Raw genomic sequence first — 19,416 nt, forward strand, 5'->3', positions numbered from 1 at the left:
TGGAGGTTGTGTTTTCTGAAAACTACTTTATACATATGAACACACAGTTTGTTACCATTAAGTTATCCTACACATTAGAAAAAGTTCCCAAGGTCTCTTTGCAGGTCTTACGTCAATAGTGGATTTTTAAAATAGCATACAGAATGAAGTGTTTTATTATTACTTCCGAGTTCCACGTTCTTACAGTTAGAACAGTGGACCCTGTGATCACCCTTTGTCTGCATAATCTGCTGTGTAACACACCATGTGACTGCTCTGAGTGAACTACTCCTTCAAAGTAAAGCAACTGCAAATAAATTACACCAGATCTTCACATCGAGTAATTTATTGCGGTCGTTTTTTCTGTTGCTATCTAACTTCAAGCTGCTCCAACAGTAAATTATCAACGCTAAAATTCCATACTCTGTTTCAAAGTGTGAATTTGTCTAGCTTCTATCCTAAAATCCTCTATTAAAGACATTACAGATTTTTTCCCTTTTCCTCAAAACAGCAGATCAAGCCATCCTTAAATATCTTATCTGACGGGCAAAATAGGTAATGCACTTTGAATCTCTTCAAGAATAAAGGACTTTATATCATGCTTTAAGAGTTCTGATGGCTCCAATTTCTCCTGTGTCTTTGAATACAGCTCATGAATAGTAAACACTATAAAAAGACAAGCAACAGAAGAAAAAAAATCCCAGAATAAAAGGACATACAAGCTTTTCGTTTCTCTGTAAATTTTCTCTCAATAAAATGATCAAACCCAATCTTTGCAGGCAAGGAAAACCTAACTTTTAGCCAATATATCAACTATTACCTCTTCCATCCCGATTTGTAAGGGGAATTTAAAATCCCGGAAAACTCCTGTCCTGTGAACATGGCCAACTGTTCCTGGTGTTCTACAGGTGATTTTACTCTTGGCCATATCCGAGCATATATTGTTTGGTGCACCCAGCTCACCAAGAAATCCAGATCTTTCTGTATCAGTGATCTGTCCTCCTCATAAGTTATCTCAACTTTTGTATCACCTTTACCAGTGATGATTTTGTATTTTCTTCCAGGTCACCAATAAAATATGAAGTAATGTAGGGCCAAGAACTAATTTCCAAGGGAGTCATAATATAAATCTGGCACAACAATATGCAAATTGTAAATTTATAAAACTCATTTAGGATTATCTTATATTTAATACAGTATATTTACAATAAGGTGTATCCTAAATTGATTATTCTCTTCTTTTCTCTTCAGATCTATGCTTTCACACAAACACACAGCCCCTCCTAAAAGCCAGGCTGACCCTATTCCTTGAAATTACTGAAAATAATTTCAATTGGTTAAAAAAAGGAAGTTTAAAAGAAACTGCTGCTGAAGAACAGCTATTTTTAACATTTTTTAAAATCTCATAAGAAATATAGTGTAACTATTTAATGCAGCTAATGCTAGTAATTAATTAGTTTACATTAGGCCTACTCAGCTCTAAGTTAATTGGTCCTGGAACAATGAATTCACAGGAAAAAGAAAAAGGTGCAGAGACTGGTTATGGTAACTTTAAAGCAATACTGTCACATTTCCTAGCCCTTGGTTTTGTGGATTCTAGTACATGAGGAGATAATCAGTGGCTGAAGTTGGGAAGAGGGGAATGTAAGTGAAGCCAGTCTGTCACAAAGATTGCACACTGCACCTATAGCTGACACACAACATGCTACTTAGCTGCAGCCAAGCACAACAACGCTCTTGCTGTGACTGGCACATCAAGACCTGCCTGCACATCAGTACCGCTTGCCGTGGGTTCCAGAAGCCAGCCCTGCACTGTCCTTCCTTGGCTTCACATGCTCCTCCTGAGTCCCACAGTTCCACGGCCGCCTCAGTTCCAACAATCTGACCAGCATGAACACAGCTCCTTCCCTCTCCACCCAAACCCTGGGAAGTCAAGTCAAGAGGGGCAGGATAATCCAGTGTTTTGATACTCCTCACTTGCCTCTGGTATTTTTTTCAGGATAGTATTTACCTCCATTTTGAAGAACTAATGAACAGAGCTACACGCAAAATCATAAGTATACACCACGTGAGGGAATATAACCCATTCGAGACCATTCCTAAATAACCAGCTGCATTCACCAAGAAGCTGCTTTCACGTATGAGCTGGTCACAGAGGTTTATTTTTCACCAGTTAAATGAAAGTTCACAGAATTCTGTTAAGTTTCTCTCACTTTTCGTCTTCACAGAAATATGACAAAAATTCTACACTTACATTCTTCCATTTGTTATCAACAGGTTGTAAGAGATTTGCAGGGGATGTTGTTAAAGGCTGGGTGACAGAGTCCTACAAAGAAATGAAAATAAAGTATTTTAATCCTTTGCACAAAAAGTAGAAAAACATGGCTAATATCACACAAAAGTAGCACAGTTAATTTTCCAACAGTATGGAGGCTAGGGACAGAAAAAAGTAAAACTACAGCAGAGATACAAAAGTACAGAGAACCATTAATGTTGCTTCATAGTTTATACACATTAAATAAACAAGTTACAGGAATCAATGGCTTAGCCATAAGCACTGATGCAGCAAAGAAACAGCAGCCTTACAGTTAGCCTATTTCACAAGAGGTACTCAAGTATCACACAAGAATGCATTCTTCAGTAGCACACCACTTCAGGAGACTTCAACTTCTGGAGTGTGTATTTATTAGAGACATAATTATTGTTCATCCCCAGGTACCTGACAAGGGACAACAGAGACTGATGGCAAACTTCAGAACAGAATTCTTATACTGGACATTTATTGAAGTACCTCTGCAAGTTTTGATCAGAATGAAGATGTCAACTCTAATCTAAGAATTCTAGAGTTAATAATATATCAGATTTCTATACCAATTTAAAACAAAAATCATTAAATACCTGTAGTTTGAGATAATAAATTAAAATGAAAAAGCATAACACTCTTCAATATGCCAGTTGTTATCTTTGTTTTTCCTTGTTAAACTTCTTGGCACATGTTTTTAGTATTTTTTTTTTCTCCCATTTTGCTTAGACTATTGTATGGAGGCATTCTTTACTTTTCCCTTCTTCCATGCAAGCAGAGAAGTATGCATGCAGCACAGATAGTAACACCACACTTGTAATATGAATATGCAGTGCAAATTCAAAATATTCAAGAAAACCAAGAAAAATAGAGCTGGACAAAGAAAGCAAAAATGAGATAGTATGAAGGAATTTATTTCCTGCCTTTAAGATGAGGCTTGTGAATGTAGAAATGTACAAAAGGACATAGAGATTGTATGTACTCGCAAGAAAATAGGACACATTGGTCTTTTTTTTATTAATTAGCCTGACCAGACAAATAGCACCTGTCACACAAAAAAAAATTTATGAAATAAACAAAAGAAAAAAGGTTCTCCAAACAACACTACCAAACACCCATTTTCAACAAGACACAGCTGCATAATGAAGTTGAGACTTTAAATTTTAACCCTCCTCTTCAAAGCCTTTTGTTACTTGTCATCCATTGAACATTAAATCATTGAAGTTGGAAACTATGCAAAACAGAGTGCAATAAAGTTAGAAAAGGTAGCTCTGTTCAAAGGAAAAAAAAAATCCCTAAAATAAATTAAATATTCACTGGCTCAAAAGTTAAAGTATTTTCTCAATTTTCACTCTTTCGTGTATCTTGGTAAAGAAAACATACAGTGCTTCCAATAAAGGTAAGATTTTTCCTTCATGATCTGTCAGATAAGAAACTAATATGTAAAACAAGTTATTAGAAATACTAAGAAGAATCCACTCCATGTTTACATGGACTAGATTTCTATGAACAATTAATTTCTGAAAATGAGTTGAAACAAATAATTTGAATAAATGATAAATAATTTGAATAAATAAATTTCATTGGTGCAGTTAAACATCAGTTATTTTTATGTTATCTGTGAAACCTTTCCTCCCCATACAACCTGTAAGCACTAGAATTATATTTTGATTCATTATAAACTGTTGTATTTTCAAACAAACCCTCAAATTGTAAATCCTTTTGTGCATATACTTGACCCATTTAGATTCGGCTAATATTTAATCAAGCAAATCAATTCCAGCAATGACATACATATTGAAAGAGACAAGAGACAGCTCCGGGTCTTTTCCTTCTAAGCTATCTGAAGAGTTACTGGAATTAAGATACAGACCTAATTAAACTCCCAAAGGCATTTTTGCAATACACCCGCCCCGCTTACCGCTGGAACATGAGGTACATCTACTGAAGTGCCCACGGAATTCTGGGGACCACCCATATGCATCTTGCTGATATGTGTATTTAAACTACCCAAGCTCTTGAAGACACAGCTACATTCTGTACAGTTGTATGTAGGGCCATTCTTCACCTTCAATAAAACAAAAAGAAAAGAAGTAAATTTTCACTAGATCTACCAAACAGTATGCTCTTCATTACTTATCCACATAGCAAATATACTATGGAATTATGAAACCTAAAATGCTCCCATTTTCCAAGTTACTGATATCCACTTATGGAATCAGTGTGTTATCTCTTGTATATCAAGTCAACTGTAATCTACACGCATGACTCTTGTGTCCTGTTATCACTTCTCAACTTTGGGAAGCACCAGAGAGCAAAACAAATGATATATGGCAAATGAGGCCTCAGACTTTTCCTTCCCTCTTTACAATTTTTTACAGCTACAGACTTAGCAACAAAACTGAAATGCAATTTCATCAATCAAGTTGTGACTGAAGACATAACATCATATATAATAAAAAACGGAAGTTTGGAAATAATGAACAGGTGAAAAAATACATCATATTTTGACTCTCTTTTTGCAAAATTATCTTTTATAAACTTTTAACCAAAAATAAAATCCATTTTTCCAAAGCAGAATGAAGGCAAGAGACTGGGCCAAAGCCCATAAAGACCACATGGGGAAAAGAAACAAACAAACCAAAAAACCCCATGAAAATACTGACATAGTAAAGGACAGGTAAGTTCAATATACAGTTTGAGCTGAACTTGAACAAGCTGAGAAAGTGATCAACAGCAACTTGTTCGGGACTTTAAGGCCAAAGGGTTGATGTAATTAAAGCAGGTAAATTTGCAGATTCCAACCACCCTCATTTCCTCCTCCTCCTTGGTCTGTCCCATAGCAGTAAGATCCAGCGCAGTGCTTGCAATACACAGGGAACACGCTGCACTGCTTGCAATATAGTATGGAATTTTGTATTTCTGACATTAGCTTGAACTGGCAATAAGACTTTCAGAAAGAGATATTAGCTAATAAAACACTGGTCAACTAAACAGTGATACCTCAGGTGAGAATCAACCTGCTTCATTATCACCTGTAACGTTGTTTTGTGATTGTCTCCAGATAAAATGAAGAATTAATAGATTACTACATGCAGTCTTGAAGAAAACAGTGAGAGCAAGAAAGAAAAAAAAAAATTAACCAATGATCCAAAGCAATAACTAAAATATATGCTCAGGATCATGAAACACAGCATAAGACATGATCCAGAGGTAGCATTTAGTTATTTTTTTCTTACATAAAAAGAGAATAACAGAGAAAAAATTGAAACATATTTTTGGCTTGATTCCTAATTATCTTGCACTATTGAAAAAAATCTATGTAAATTGTGAAATTAATGTTGGTGCGTTTTTTAATGTAGCAAAAGCTATTACATCCAGGCAGCTGTGAACAGTGAGGAAGATCAGTCACACTAAGCTAGATTAAATGTAACCATATGACTTAATGTAATTAAGCATAACAGAAACCACTAACACATATTCATACACTAAGACATACCCTAAAACTAAGAAACTAACACACCAAAAAGATGCTTAACAAACAAATCCAATAAATAAGGTCTATCATTGTAGCATAAAAATGGAAAACAAGAGTTAGGAGAAAGAGCAAGAGCAGAGGTGATATTCTGCATGCAGGCAAAAAGGAAAAAAAAAAAGCTGCCTGTATCACAACGTATCTTCCAAATCAAAACTAGGTCTCCTACGGGTATTTCCAACCACAAATCACTGAAGTCAGCAAGGAAATGACTAAACAAAGTTGCACAGCTGATGCCACTTTGAAGAGTATATTATGTTATCATAGCAGTACCTTTGGAATCTTAATAATAGGCTGTCACAAAGAAAAAAAAATCAGCATAAAGAGATCTGAGACAACAATGTGTTTTATCTTGTTTTATAATTTTCTTCTACCTGTAACTGAAAAACCTTTGACAAAGGCTGTAAGATATATATACTTCCAAGAAAAATTGCAAGTATGCTTCACGATAAGAGTTAGTGGGTTGCTGCTTGGCCTTGAAATTTTTCACCATTTTCTGCTTTGCTGCTTTTGGCTTACTTTCATCTGCTTCTAGCCTTCGTTCTCTGAAGACCGATGCAGGTACATTTTTATACACTTAAAATCACTAATAATCTATCAAGGCACCGAAAAGACAATGGTAAATGAAGGTTTTTCTACTTATCCTAGGTATACATTTATTCAGATTAAGCTATTTTAGGAAGGCTGTCAGGTAAAACCAACAAACTAGAATCTATACTACAGCAGTAAATCTATATTGGCTACAGAAAGCACCAGAGAGCACAGGAATAGCAAACAGGACAATTTAAATACTGAAAATTAAATAAGCAGTATATTAGCACCGACCACTTTATGAATAATTGTATTTACCTCTGAATGAACTCTCTGTATGTGTGACTGAAGATTGCCTTTCTGAGAAAAGGCTGCAGGACAAAAGGCACAAGCATGGGGTTTTTCACCAGTGTGCTTGATCATGTGGGTCTGCAGTGCCCCCTTCTGGTTAAAGGCTTTTCCACACTCACTGCATTTGAAAGGTCTCTCACCTGAAAGGAGAAAGGAGGATGCAGGGCAAGAGGCTTTAAATCAACCATTAGCAGTTTCCTGTATCTACATTAAAAACTATCAGCTAAAACAAAATATTGCATATAGACATCTGTCCATATGCACACAGAGAAACACATACATTATTCAGTGTTTTGAGAACTAAATTGTTTACCTCAACCACCAATCTCAGCATCTACTCTGATGAAGATGTAGCTTTTTCAGAAGTTTTATGACCTGGCTGATAATTATCAGTTAAAATGGATAAAATAAATGAAACCTGCATGAAACTATTACTTAGAACAGCTTCCTTCAGCTTATGGTTTATAAGGTCTGAGAAGTTGCTACACAAAACCACTGTAGGAAAAGAAAAAGGGGAAAAAGACAAACCACAGATGCCATTCTTTTCCATCAAAGCCTATCAAATGCACATACCTGCACAGAAGCAAATGGGGAAGCAGAGGGTGGAGTGGATGGTAATAAAACTTAACCTTTTATCCAGTCTAAAATCAGAAAATCTTACTACAAAAGAGTGCCTATGGTTCCCACTCCCCAATAAATATTAATATTCATTCTTTACAACCACCTACTGAAAATATGCTCTAATATAACGTTTTTAAGAGATATTGCACAGCCCTGCTTCGAAACTAATTTTAAAATCTTGATTGTTCATATTACTAGTGAACATTAAAGAAAAACTAGACAACACTGTTCCAGGAATGCTGTGTCAACATTTCTTGGTTGGGGTGTTCTCAGTGCTATGCACACTTACCCTCCTTTGTACATAAATTAAGTATGAAAAACTCCACAGCAATTTTAAGTGACAAAACATCATAGAACTGCATAAACATATTATAAAACACATTGATACTAAGAACAAAATGCAGTTTCTTATAACTACGTCTCAGTTGGCTACTGGACATCTCCCCTGTGAACTCAGTAGTGCTCTTTTTTTTTTTCCTTTAGTGAAATAGTTTAGCTGTGGTAACTTCAGGACCTTGAAAACATTTAACCCTTTTCATACTTCTATAGCAAAAACACTATAACCATGCTGTACATTATGTCTGCTACGTAAGTATTAGCATGTGCTAAATATTATGCACACTAAAGCAGTTTTGATTAATACTTTTGTACGACTTTTAATTATATAGCTGTAATTAGATCTAGTTTATAAATTATTAAAATCACATTCTTTGAAATAAAAGCAGCTATTTTTTGAAATAGATTACAAGCATGTAACTCACATAGTATCAACTCTGAAGGAAGGTTTAATTTCTGTTCTGCTTATGTCATTTGAAGATGGCTTTAAGGTCTGCAGGTTTTAACTGTGTATTTTTTAATATAGGTTAAAATATAGAACACTGATTCAGATCTTGAAATACAGTGACAGAAATTATACTGGGATTTCACAGGCTTAGCTTCCACTAACAGCTGCAGGTGGATACACAGAAGTATTGTTTCAGGTTAAGTTTGCCTATTTAAGTAAATTTAGTTAGAAAAACTAAATCTTAATTCTAGATTTAGTTGGAAATGTGAAAATTCTGCATTTATCAAGTATAACTTCAAACAGAGATTTGGGAGGTGGAATGGTGGGTTTGTTAGTTGTTGATACAGAAATTACCATCCTTGAGGCTTTTTTTCCCCCAAAAGGGTGTAAAGGCTTTAAATTAATAGCTACAAACAAAAAAGGTGTTGCAATTAAGACACTAACCTGTAGAGCATTACACATGCTTGTAACTAAAAAGACTTAAGTACTCTAAATGTTTTCCTACATATTTTACAGTACCTGAATCAATTGGACGCCAGACAGATTGTCTGCAGGTTTAAAGTAATAACGTGCCTCACAAAGTAGAGCATTTGCTCCCTACTTGGAGTTTATCTACCATCACGTGCAGGCTGGGATTCCATTTTCAGGCTCTGGCTTCCCAACAAACAAATGTCTTTTATTGCTTCTACAGAACTATAAGTGCTCATGAACTTTTTGAAGCTTTAGAAAAGTGTCCTCAACCAATCTACAATCTTACTTCTTTAATTCTGACTAGAATAAGCTGAAATTATGTATCAAATGAATAAAAACTCTAAAATAAGAAAGTTAATTTTCAATTACTTTGTTTTGGGTACGACTTTGATGCAACTGTTAAAGCAGGTGCAAGGGTGACCTCTTGTGTTACTGTTTTACAATTAAACTATAAAGCTTAAAAAGATTCCTAAGAAAGAATCATTCAACAGAATTTTTATCTCCCCCTTGGCAAAGTCATTTGCGTACATAGCAGCTCATCACATTACTGAACACATTGCTCATGCAACCAACCTCTTACATAACTTATTAACTTGAATTAGCTAAAAACTAGACAAACAGCAATATATGTACAAGACAGAAAAGACACATTGTGCATCGCTGTAGCACCTTCAGTGGAGGTTTTGTTTAAAGCCAAACTTAAGCTACATGAAGTATGTTTGATTAATACTTGAGGACTACTCTTACAATCCTCTGTACGCTTTAAAAACTTTTGTATTATTTTATATTTAGCATTTTACAGTTATTTCAGTTGCTTACGGGTTAACAAATGCACGTATTTATTACAGTAATTTTGCAAAAACCATCTGCTCTTCATTCTGCAAAACTGAACAGCCATCTGTTGTTCTTCAAGTATCAACATTACTACCTAGGCTTATCACCTAGGTAAGTCCTTCACTTTGGACATCCTGAAAATGGCAGTCCCAGGAAGTACAGAAAAAGTATGGTAGTAAGAAAGGCCACTATGCTAGTGTTCTCATGTATTTGTACTTTTTATTATGATTGTAAATTTTAGAACCTCTTCTCTGGAGTATGTAAGATCTTAAGAGTACCTGACTGACTTTTATTTTAAGTATTCCAATTTTAGGGCCCACTGAAAGTACCCAAACTGGTATTCGTAACAAATGAAACCTGTAACATACTTTGAATTTCCAGATGTGTATCATTAGCAACAGTTTAAAGCATTTGTAAAAGTATATACATTTCCTAAGTAAAAACTACGTAGAGTGTTTTAAATCAACAGGTAGCAGCATCGAGTGAGCCAGATGTATTAATAATATTTCAAGTCCTAACTAAGTGAAAAGTATTTAGCCTTTCAATTTGATTTTGTAAAACAAATGCAAATCAAAACAATGCCTTCCACAGCCTTACCTGTGTGTATCCTAACGTGTCGTGTTAACTGACTTGGCTTCTGGAACGTCTTTCCACAGTGAGGACAGGAATAGGTAAACCCACTTCTGTCAATATTTCTGTTGTAAGATCTGGTATTTGATACCCTGCCATTTATGGAGAAAAAAAATACAAAAATATTTAAATAAAATCCTCTTAATCCTAATATTAAACATTATTTTGAAGAAGCCAATTTTACCCCATCATTTTTTAACATAGCATAAATTTGATGACAATTTGTAGCATCAGCTGTGACAGTTAAAAACCAAACTCTTTGATGATACTAAAATAACAGTGTAAATTTCTAAGAATATACAAATCCTATGATTTTTAATTATTTCTGTAACAAAACTGATACTTCTTAGAGGGTCCCTAGAGACATTTTCACTGTAAATTCTCCTAGAAGTATACAGCAACTTTACAAGTACTGTTTTGGTGGCAACTTTCGCCTGTGCAACTTTATTCCTTTTGCCTGAACACAGAAAGACTTTTGCTCTGAACTACAACAGAGAGATCTCATGAACTAGAGCACAAATGTAGTTCCTAAGATCTAACAAAAACAGGTTAAGCATTTACCAACTCAAATATTCACCACTACTCCTCACATACAAATCCCAGTCTCCACAGAGACACAGTGACAGGTGAGGTAAGTAATCCATTTCTCCACAAATAAAACTAATTACTTAAAATGACTGCTGAAAGGCAAACATGGAAAAAACAACTGATAAATGAAAACCTAGGAGATATTAAAAGATCATTACAGTAACTCAGCTAAAAATAGGTGAAACCAGAAGGCAGTGTGGTATCTGTTTCACTCCACGTTTTCCATAGGGCCCAAGTATTCACACCTATGGAGTAACCCAGCTTGTCAGTACTGCTTAAAGCTAACTAAATTGCAGAAATTTAAATACCTGCTGTTTTGCCTCAACAACTGAGAAATGTGAATTAGCTAATGGTAAGTAAATGTACAAAACACGGCTGGCATAACAATATAAAAATTAACAAGAAAGTATCAGTCCATGCATAACATACAAAACCACTGAACTGCTGAAATGATGCATCTTTCTACTCTAAGAGAACCGAGATAAATACTCGGTGTGTGTTAAAGGAAAGAACATTTTCCCTTCCAACAAATTCAAAAGTATTACATGTATTTTTAAAATCTTATTATACTCTTGCAGAGAGAGCACAGAGTTTGGGTAATATATTTTACTTTCACATATTAATTTTATCTATTGAAATTTACTGAAGTATCTGTTTACTGTAAAACACACTGAAGATTGAAGAGTAGGAGAAAGAGCAGTATAGATGTTAGAAGCTCTTCTTTCCATCTCAGAACAGACCTAGACCAGCCCAGCTGTCAGAATATGCTCTCTGATGAGTAACATCTGTTTCAGCTATAGCTGTGGCATTTTAAGGAAGGAAATAATATCCAGTTTGGAGACAACTGTAGGGACAATCCTTCCAGATCAGATCATCTTCTAAAATATTTCATCATTTAGAGTTAAACTAACCATTACAGCAAAAGGCAGATACTAAATCTAAATTACAACTTCATAATAGTTCTCTATTTGAATATTTCAAAGAGAAAATAAAATACCTTTTTAGGAAAGAATAGTGCAACCAATTTACAAAAGAAAACCCTTAAGGGAACAAGGCATTTCAAAATTTATATTCTAAATTTGTTTGAAGCTTATTTTACAATAAAAAGCAGGAATCAAACAGTAAGGTTTCTAATTACCAATGTATTTCTTTTAACTTTATATATAGCCAAAGAGATTAGGTCAAATGTTAAACCCTCCATAATTCATCTGAATATGAGGGGATCACATCAAATAATAAACAAATGAAAAAAGAAGGATATCCATGTTTTCCTTTCAAAATGACTTCTACTGAAACAGAAGGTGGAGCGGGATCACTTTGGCGACTCATTAACCTGCTCGCATACATGGGTTGCACTGGTACTGCTGGTGAGAGGATACCAAAGCCCTGCTATGGACAGCGCCTTCTGAAGTACAAATACAACTGATAAATGAGGTGATTGCCATGTAAGGAAGCTCTGAATCTAGAAATAAACCATTTTTATTAAAATAAAAATAAACAAGTTATCGTGGAGTGTTTGTATCATTTATATCAGAAAATAGCATGTATAATACTCTCTCAGAATCTCATCATAGTATTTTCACTCATCCATTCTTTATTCATTCATCCTAACTCATGCAGGAAATGTCCACAGCAAGAACATCTTTTGCGTATAATACTATATAACAGAAATGCAACCTTGATTTTCAGCTTGCAAGTGGAAATCTACATTAATTTTTTTTTTTTTATACACCTTCTGGAACACAACTGTTAAGCTCTCATGGTCTGCATCATCTGCTAATAATTGGAAATACCCAATATTTTTCATTTTTAAATATATAATTTTATCATCTGTTTTTAATAGAAACAGTAAAGATTAAAGGACAGAACACATTCTAAAACCTTAGGATTTCTTAATGTATAAAATAACCTAATAAAAGTTAGTCTTTCTTCTAACTTCAAGGAGTTTCAATTTTCTTAAAAGTAAAGTTAAACTAGAGAGCTGAAAGAAAGAGTAGAAAAAATTTTCATCAGAGTTAAGAAGAGCGTTTATTGGCCTGGTTTTGCCCTTCATTTTGTGCTTTTTCAGATATACAAGAAACTCACAGCACATTGTGATGAGGACTACTTACAAAAGATGATTAAACTACAAGGAATAACTTATTTATTTGCAGAAGATAAGTATTAGGATTTTTGCAATTATAATAACTGCTATGTAAAATTAATATACATTTGCTTCAGAGTACTGCCATTACCTTTAAAAAAAATCACACAAACACTCCAAAAAGCACTCTGTATCAGAGAAAATTAATCTGTGTTTACAAATAGCTGGCAGATGAAACCATGCTTAGTATGGGTACATAAATACGAAAATAGAAAAAAAAAAAATTATAAGACCTCCAAAAATAACCACCTTAGCAAAGTTTTAAAAAACAAAGCCATTTCCTAACAGCACATCAAAGAAAAGATCAGATCTGCATAGACTATGGTACTTCACTGACTGGAAATGCTACACATGCTTTCCCCAGCTATCCCTGTAAAAGTAACATCTGCTCATTTTGTTACAATCCCATGATTATCACCTTATTTTATAGTGAGTTTTCATATGCTCCTTTAGCTGTGAAGAAGTTTCAAATTCCTTTTTGCAAGATTTGCAGCTGTGGATCCTACTGCCTGCCAATTCTTGACGATGTTCTTCCATGTGTATGGAGAGCTGACTCTGTAACGTAAATTCATCTCCACACTCTGAACAGATAAGATTCTGAAAAAGATAATACTGATTTTTCAAAAGATTCCCAAACAGCAGTTCACATGCACAAGCTTTGCTCAAGTAGATGAATGTATCCTTCTATGGACATTGGCAGCTGGAAGCAAGCTGCAATAAATGTATACAGGCAAAAAAAATTTATAAGCCACATAATATAAATCATGAATAATAATCACTGCAAGCTCATGGTAATATTTCTATTTTCAGAAATTTCACTGAAACTGAATTATGAGAAAAGTTCATAAGGTAGTGGAAACAAGCAGTTCAGGATCATCATCACCACTCCCTACTTTCTTGGTAAGCTACATCAAGATATGCATGTACCTGCCATTATATTACCGTATACATGAACATTTGTAAAAAATACTACTTCCTAACTAAAAGCATCTCAATTGTAGATTCAGGGATTTTACACTTCTACTGATTAAAATGGTACAAACTTTTTAACAGTAATCCTACCACAGTTACTACTGACTTTTCTTAAGCTATCTTCACAGAAAAGATGACAGAAATAAATAGAGCCACATAACATTTTTGACAGATATAACTTCAGCCCATTAATTTTACAGCAGTTTTATTAGTATTCCATGTCACTTAGAATGGAAATTATACTTGCAAAGTTTAATCCAAAAGCATTGTCATTTCTCTAAAATTCAGTAAAGAATCAAAGTCAAATATTGTTTCAATGAAAACTAAAAGCTCTGCATTTATTTGCCTTCCGTTTGCTTTTCAACACCATTGATTTAATTTCTCAGTGTATCTCTAAGATCTAAGCAGAGAGTTAAGATTAAATGAATTGCCATAGAGATGGTGAATATATTTTTAGACATCTGTTACATGTTCCTTACTGGTGTGTGTAAGAAGCTTCAGATAGGTTTTGTCTCTTAATTTTTCAGTAATTGTGATTATCACTGCAAATGAAAATGGTTTTTATTCCCCCCTTGCCTTGTTTTTTTTTTTCCCCTGCTTCAATAATCAACAGGGGAAAAAAAAACCAAGTCTTCATTTAAATAAAGATATTGACAGGACTGTTTTAATCAAGAGAAATAAAGATATGAAGTGCTATTTTTTAAATGCTTTGACAATGTATTTGTTCCCTAACAAAAATTCTGCAATACTGCTGGACATTTCCATATGAAAACTTAAATATCTAAAGTCCTTTAATGAAATAAAATTCTACGTCAAAAATTATTTGTTTAATCTAACCTAGAGATCATTATTACTGACTCAAGTTAATGTGGAATAATAAATAAATAAATACTGCTTTATTTTCCAGGATCAACATTCAAATTCAAGTAAGAACACTTCTCACTGAAAAATACTGCTTATATTAGGAATTTGGTTTATGATTATCCTTTTGTATAAGTGTGGGGAAATTACCTTAAGAGCAGCTTACAATGTATACTATATCAAACTCATGGTCCCCCAAATTGAGAGTTTATCAATTGCTTCTCAGCTTTTTTCAGACACACATGATCTATGACATTGTTATCACACATACTGTTAAGCAACTTCCACAAACAAAACAATAGCCAAGGAAGTATTTGAGAAAGTCTATTTTTATTCGTTACTGTAGAAGAGCAAGGATATGGTAAAACAGAAATACTGTACAAAAAACCAGCAATATATTAAGCCAAATAGCCTCTCTCTGGAACAGGCAGTACCAGAATTGCCCATCAAACAAAAAATCTCCCACCACATACAGGAGAAGTAATTGCACATTGTTAACCTTACTGTGGTTAAATCCATCTTCCAACACTAAACAGAAGGAGCTGTTCATACATTACTAGACCACACTTAAAATTCCCAAACTTTGAAATAATTTTATAAAGCTTTAGTCATCTAATTCCACCTGTATTAACTATTGTTAAGACAGATGATGCAGTATCTGAAGGAACACTTTGCAACTCGGCATCTTCAACTGTTCAGTATCAGTGACCCTAAAAGAAGACTTTAATTTGCACTTTTTTTAAAGACTGTTGCTCCCAAATTATAAAACAGGATAAATCAAACACAGTGAAAATTATTTTTAGAAAAAGCAAACAGAAAACACCACATCCAGGATTTTTTTTAAAATGGCGTTTTCACTTTGTATCCACCAAATATCAGCTTAAACTGCTTCAACGTATTAAGGTTTTCCTGAAGCCCAAGAAAAACTCATGCTCTAGGAGAAAGAAGACATATTAGCAGTTTTCGTGCAATAAATTAAAATATTTCAGTTTGTATTTAACATTCTTTTTTCACCAAGTCAAAAAGTAGCAGAGGCTATAGCTGTTCATTTCCACTGAGGAAAGGACAAAACCCAAGAAACCTCTACAAGGTTGGGCATTATTTACACAAGGTATGTTTTTCATAACTTCTTAAGAGAAATCTACCTCAAAGTGAGGAAATTCAAACATTTGGGTTTTTTTCCATTACACCAGTTTATCACACTCAAATAACGTAATAAAGTGAGGAGAAAAGTTAAATCTCTTGCATGCTCAATTTCAAGAGCCCAGAAAATTCTTTCTGGAACCTTTCACAGAAGCAATCAATCACCAAAAAAATAAAATCTGCATTTCAGCACAGTCTCTCCCAAATCTAATTGGAGAGCCAAGAAGCTAATCACACTAGTTTCTTGTAATTGGCCTTCTGCACTCATCTATAGATAAAGCTGGCTGATGCAATACAAAACAAGGCTGAAGTTATCCAAACCTCAACTTCGTGCAGCACTCTCCTCAACTGCTACATATGTTCCCTAAGTATCTTTGCTCTGTTCTCAGATTTTACACCTTTCTAACAGCAAAAGTAAAAATAATAAAGCAGAGGGAGAATGTATTTCACTGATAACTTCTAATCCTGCACATTATGAAAAACTCCTGAATGACAGCTAGTGCCACTGTCAAGACCTTCTACTTCAAGTTCAAATTCTGTTGAACTATTCTATTCCAAAAAACTATTGGAAAAATAATTCTTGCAATTCTCTGTGAATTATGTTAATAACTTTTATCACAGAATTATAGTGCATTACAAAAATACATTCAGTAGCAATTGAAAGGTGTTCATATTTTTCTATATTTAGTTTTTAGACTGTAGACTGAATTTTAAATTTGAAGGCATCACACAACCTGTTCTGATATCTGCACCAAGAATGAAAATCAGAGCTGCTGAAATGGATGAAAAAAATCACTTAGTGAGAGAAATTAATATAAAAATGACTCTTAGGCATCTTTCTTGATGCCCAGTTTCCTTATTCTGATATTTTTAACAATTCATAAATCAAGTTTCCTCAATAAATATCCATTGGGATACAAACACTTAGAGATACGCTAACATAAAACAGAACTGTACGCAAGTCTTCTTGTTTTAACTCAGTTGTGTATGTGATAAAACATGAACTGATAACAAGATTAAAGCAGTAATACAGTCTCTACAGATTACATTCTCTGCCTGGTTTAGTGAAAAACGCAAATAGGTCTATCATCCCAAACCTACTGGTCAAAACTGCTGCAAGCTGTCTGAAGTTGGTATGGAGAAACAAAATTATCCTGTTTATGGTTGAAAGTCTGGTAGGAAAGTGGATATTTGAGTCACTTCCAGTTCTCCAACACAAAGTGGAATTTTAAAAATGGGTTCGCAGGAAGAAGAGTAATTACACGATTGAAAACTTGGTATTTTAGGCAGTATAATCCACTCTGGCAACTGCAATAACACAGTAATAATTATAAAGTGTGCAAAATATTACTATGCATTAACTGTTTGCTAAGAACTTAACCAACGTCTTATAAAAATGGAAAACTAAATTGTAAGGGGGAAAGGAACAAGAAGTCCTCTCAAGCAAAATAACCACTCAAAAAAAAAACCCAATAAAAAGGAGTGGGAGTTCTAAATAAGGGAACAGCTTCATAATGCAAGAAATAGATGGTGAGAATGCCTCACCATGATATCTGCCATCAGAAAAGATCACCCAGACTACTACATGTGGGCTTATCAACGTACGTGAAGTAACAGAAATTGCTTCAAAATAAAGCTGTTTCTAAAAAACTAATCAGTTAATAAAGGCAGGATGGGAACACTTGCTTATATCCAATGTATTAATTTCTGCCCCTATAAAACAGACTCCCCACTAGAGGCTTTATAGTTTCTCTGAAAGAAACATTTATTCAATCCTCCAACCTAGAGCATACCTATAAAGAATTAAGTGCAACCATTACAGCATGAATTTTCAAAATTTAAATTATGAGTTTTAACAAATTACCTCCTCTTTCTCATGTAGCATTATATGGGCTTTCAGACTGGCTACTCTGGAGAATTTCTTGTTGCACACAGGACACGTAGGATCTTCACCATTGTGGGTACATTTATGAAGTGTCAAGTTGAATTCAACATTAAATGACATCGGACACTGGTCACATCGGTGAGGCTGTTTGTTAAAACCACCAAAATAAAGACAAAATTTAATGTTCCCATACAGTATCTATACCCAACATATAGCCGTACAAATCAAAATGTTTAAAATAAAAAGCAATTCCAGCACCTACATACTATAATGATCCTTAATAATATCAGTCTTAATTATTTTCTCTTCTTTGCATGCCACTCCTGAAAATGCAAATACAGCACTTCAGGAGCACATGGGGAAAGGTGGCAGTGGAACTCAAGAAAGCAGACTCTAAACTGAGACTGTCCAAGGAGAGTGAAGTTAGCAGCAGAAAAGAAGCAGCAAGAGACAGAAATACAGTTTTCTACTTTAACCAAGATTTTGGACTCTCCTTACAGCAAAATTAATAATTGAACCAGCAAAGAGCTTAGTTTATGCTGGGACTGGTTGCTCTTCAGTTGGTATCTGCACATTTTTCACTAAGAGCACCTGCACTATACACAAGTGTGCAAAGCATGGTTTCAATCACATCAATTCTACAATATTGAAACTGGTGTAAGTAGTTCTTTGTATACATGAAGTATCATCTCAAAGTCCTACATCTTGTAAAATTTAATCTGTCTCTGCAGCTATCTCAAACAGTAATGACATTTTTCCATCACATGTAAAGTAGTTTCAGCTTTCTGGAATAGAAAGTAAAGAACAGAAATTAAAAGCTTCATAATTCAGATGAAACCTGTGGCAAAAGTTTAATTTAAAAAGTCAATCCACCCTTAACTACGTATCTGTATTTCTCTCATTCTTTCCCAAATTTCACTTGTAAGCAGCTAAGGTGATGACAGTTTACTGACTAATACTAAATTAGGTTGCTTGGCATTATTGAAAACAGCCATAAGAGAGTAGTGGTGTCCAGTTAATCAATATAAACATTATTTTCTTGTTATTGCTGGCACATACAATCAGTTTGCAAAGTCAATTAAAAGAAACCCATACATTTTCTCACCTACCTGAATATTTTGGAAACCAGAGAAAATGGCTAACACTAAAAACTACTGAACTGGAAACAACTACTTCACTAAATGGCATCAAAGCAAGGTCCTGTCTCAAAGGAAACATGAAGAAGCATGAATGAGAAACTTCATAAAACTCTGAGGTTCCCAAGCAATAATCATCAGTGAGGTGATTAAAAAAACTGAAAATTATTTGTTGTGTTAGCTTTACTTGTCAGTATATGGAAATAGCAACATACATTGGTATTTTCTAAGTTTGTATCTACTAAAATTCATACCTTGTCATTTTGCTCATGATCCCTCATATGGCGCTGGAACTGGGTCTCTTTTGGAAAAGACAGCAAACAGATCTCACACTTATGGAAGTTAGGTACTTGGTAGGGAAAATTACTGTTCTCTATATTTGGTGTCAGAACATCATCTACAAAACAAGCATCAAAACACTCGCATGAAGTCACATTTAATTTACTTCTAATTTATTGTGAAAACCAGAATTCTCTGAAGCAGAAACTTTTTCAAACTCCTGTAAGATTTTGACTTACACAAGATTCTAACTTCACTGGATCTTGAAGATCTTGGACACAAACATTCTGCTTCCACTGACACAGGATCAAAGGAATATATCCATCCCTCTAACTGCCAGCTGCTAAGGTGATACGTAATCTTGCCCTAGA

General features: G+C 34.4%; 1 protein-coding gene across 1 annotated transcript in view; it reads right to left on the bottom strand.

The window, feature by feature from the left end:
* The window catches only part of ZNF236 (zinc finger protein 236), a gene marked incomplete at its 3' end in the record, with an annotated part of 43,703 nt that extends 24,542 nt beyond the window's left edge, over positions 1 to 19,161 (bottom strand). The window contains exons 1-7 of the mRNA XM_008939492.1: positions 19,021 to 19,161; positions 17,610 to 17,774; positions 13,188 to 13,366; positions 10,006 to 10,130; positions 6,666 to 6,838; positions 4,203 to 4,349; positions 2,234 to 2,305 (exon numbers count right to left, since the gene is read on the bottom strand). Coding sequence (XP_008937740.1) covers positions 2,234 to 2,305; positions 4,203 to 4,349; positions 6,666 to 6,838; positions 10,006 to 10,130; positions 13,188 to 13,366; positions 17,610 to 17,774; positions 19,021 to 19,047 — 888 coding nt within the window. The remainder of the gene's footprint in view (positions 1 to 2,233; positions 2,306 to 4,202; positions 4,350 to 6,665; positions 6,839 to 10,005; positions 10,131 to 13,187; positions 13,367 to 17,609; positions 17,775 to 19,020) is intronic.
* Positions 19,162 to 19,416: the final 255 nt, after the last annotated feature.

Source organism: Merops nubicus, unplaced genomic scaffold (assembly GCF_000691845.1).
Source record: "Merops nubicus isolate BGI_N331 unplaced genomic scaffold, ASM69184v1 scaffold2984, whole genome shotgun sequence".
Taxonomy (NCBI): domain Eukaryota; kingdom Metazoa; phylum Chordata; class Aves; order Coraciiformes; family Meropidae; genus Merops; species Merops nubicus.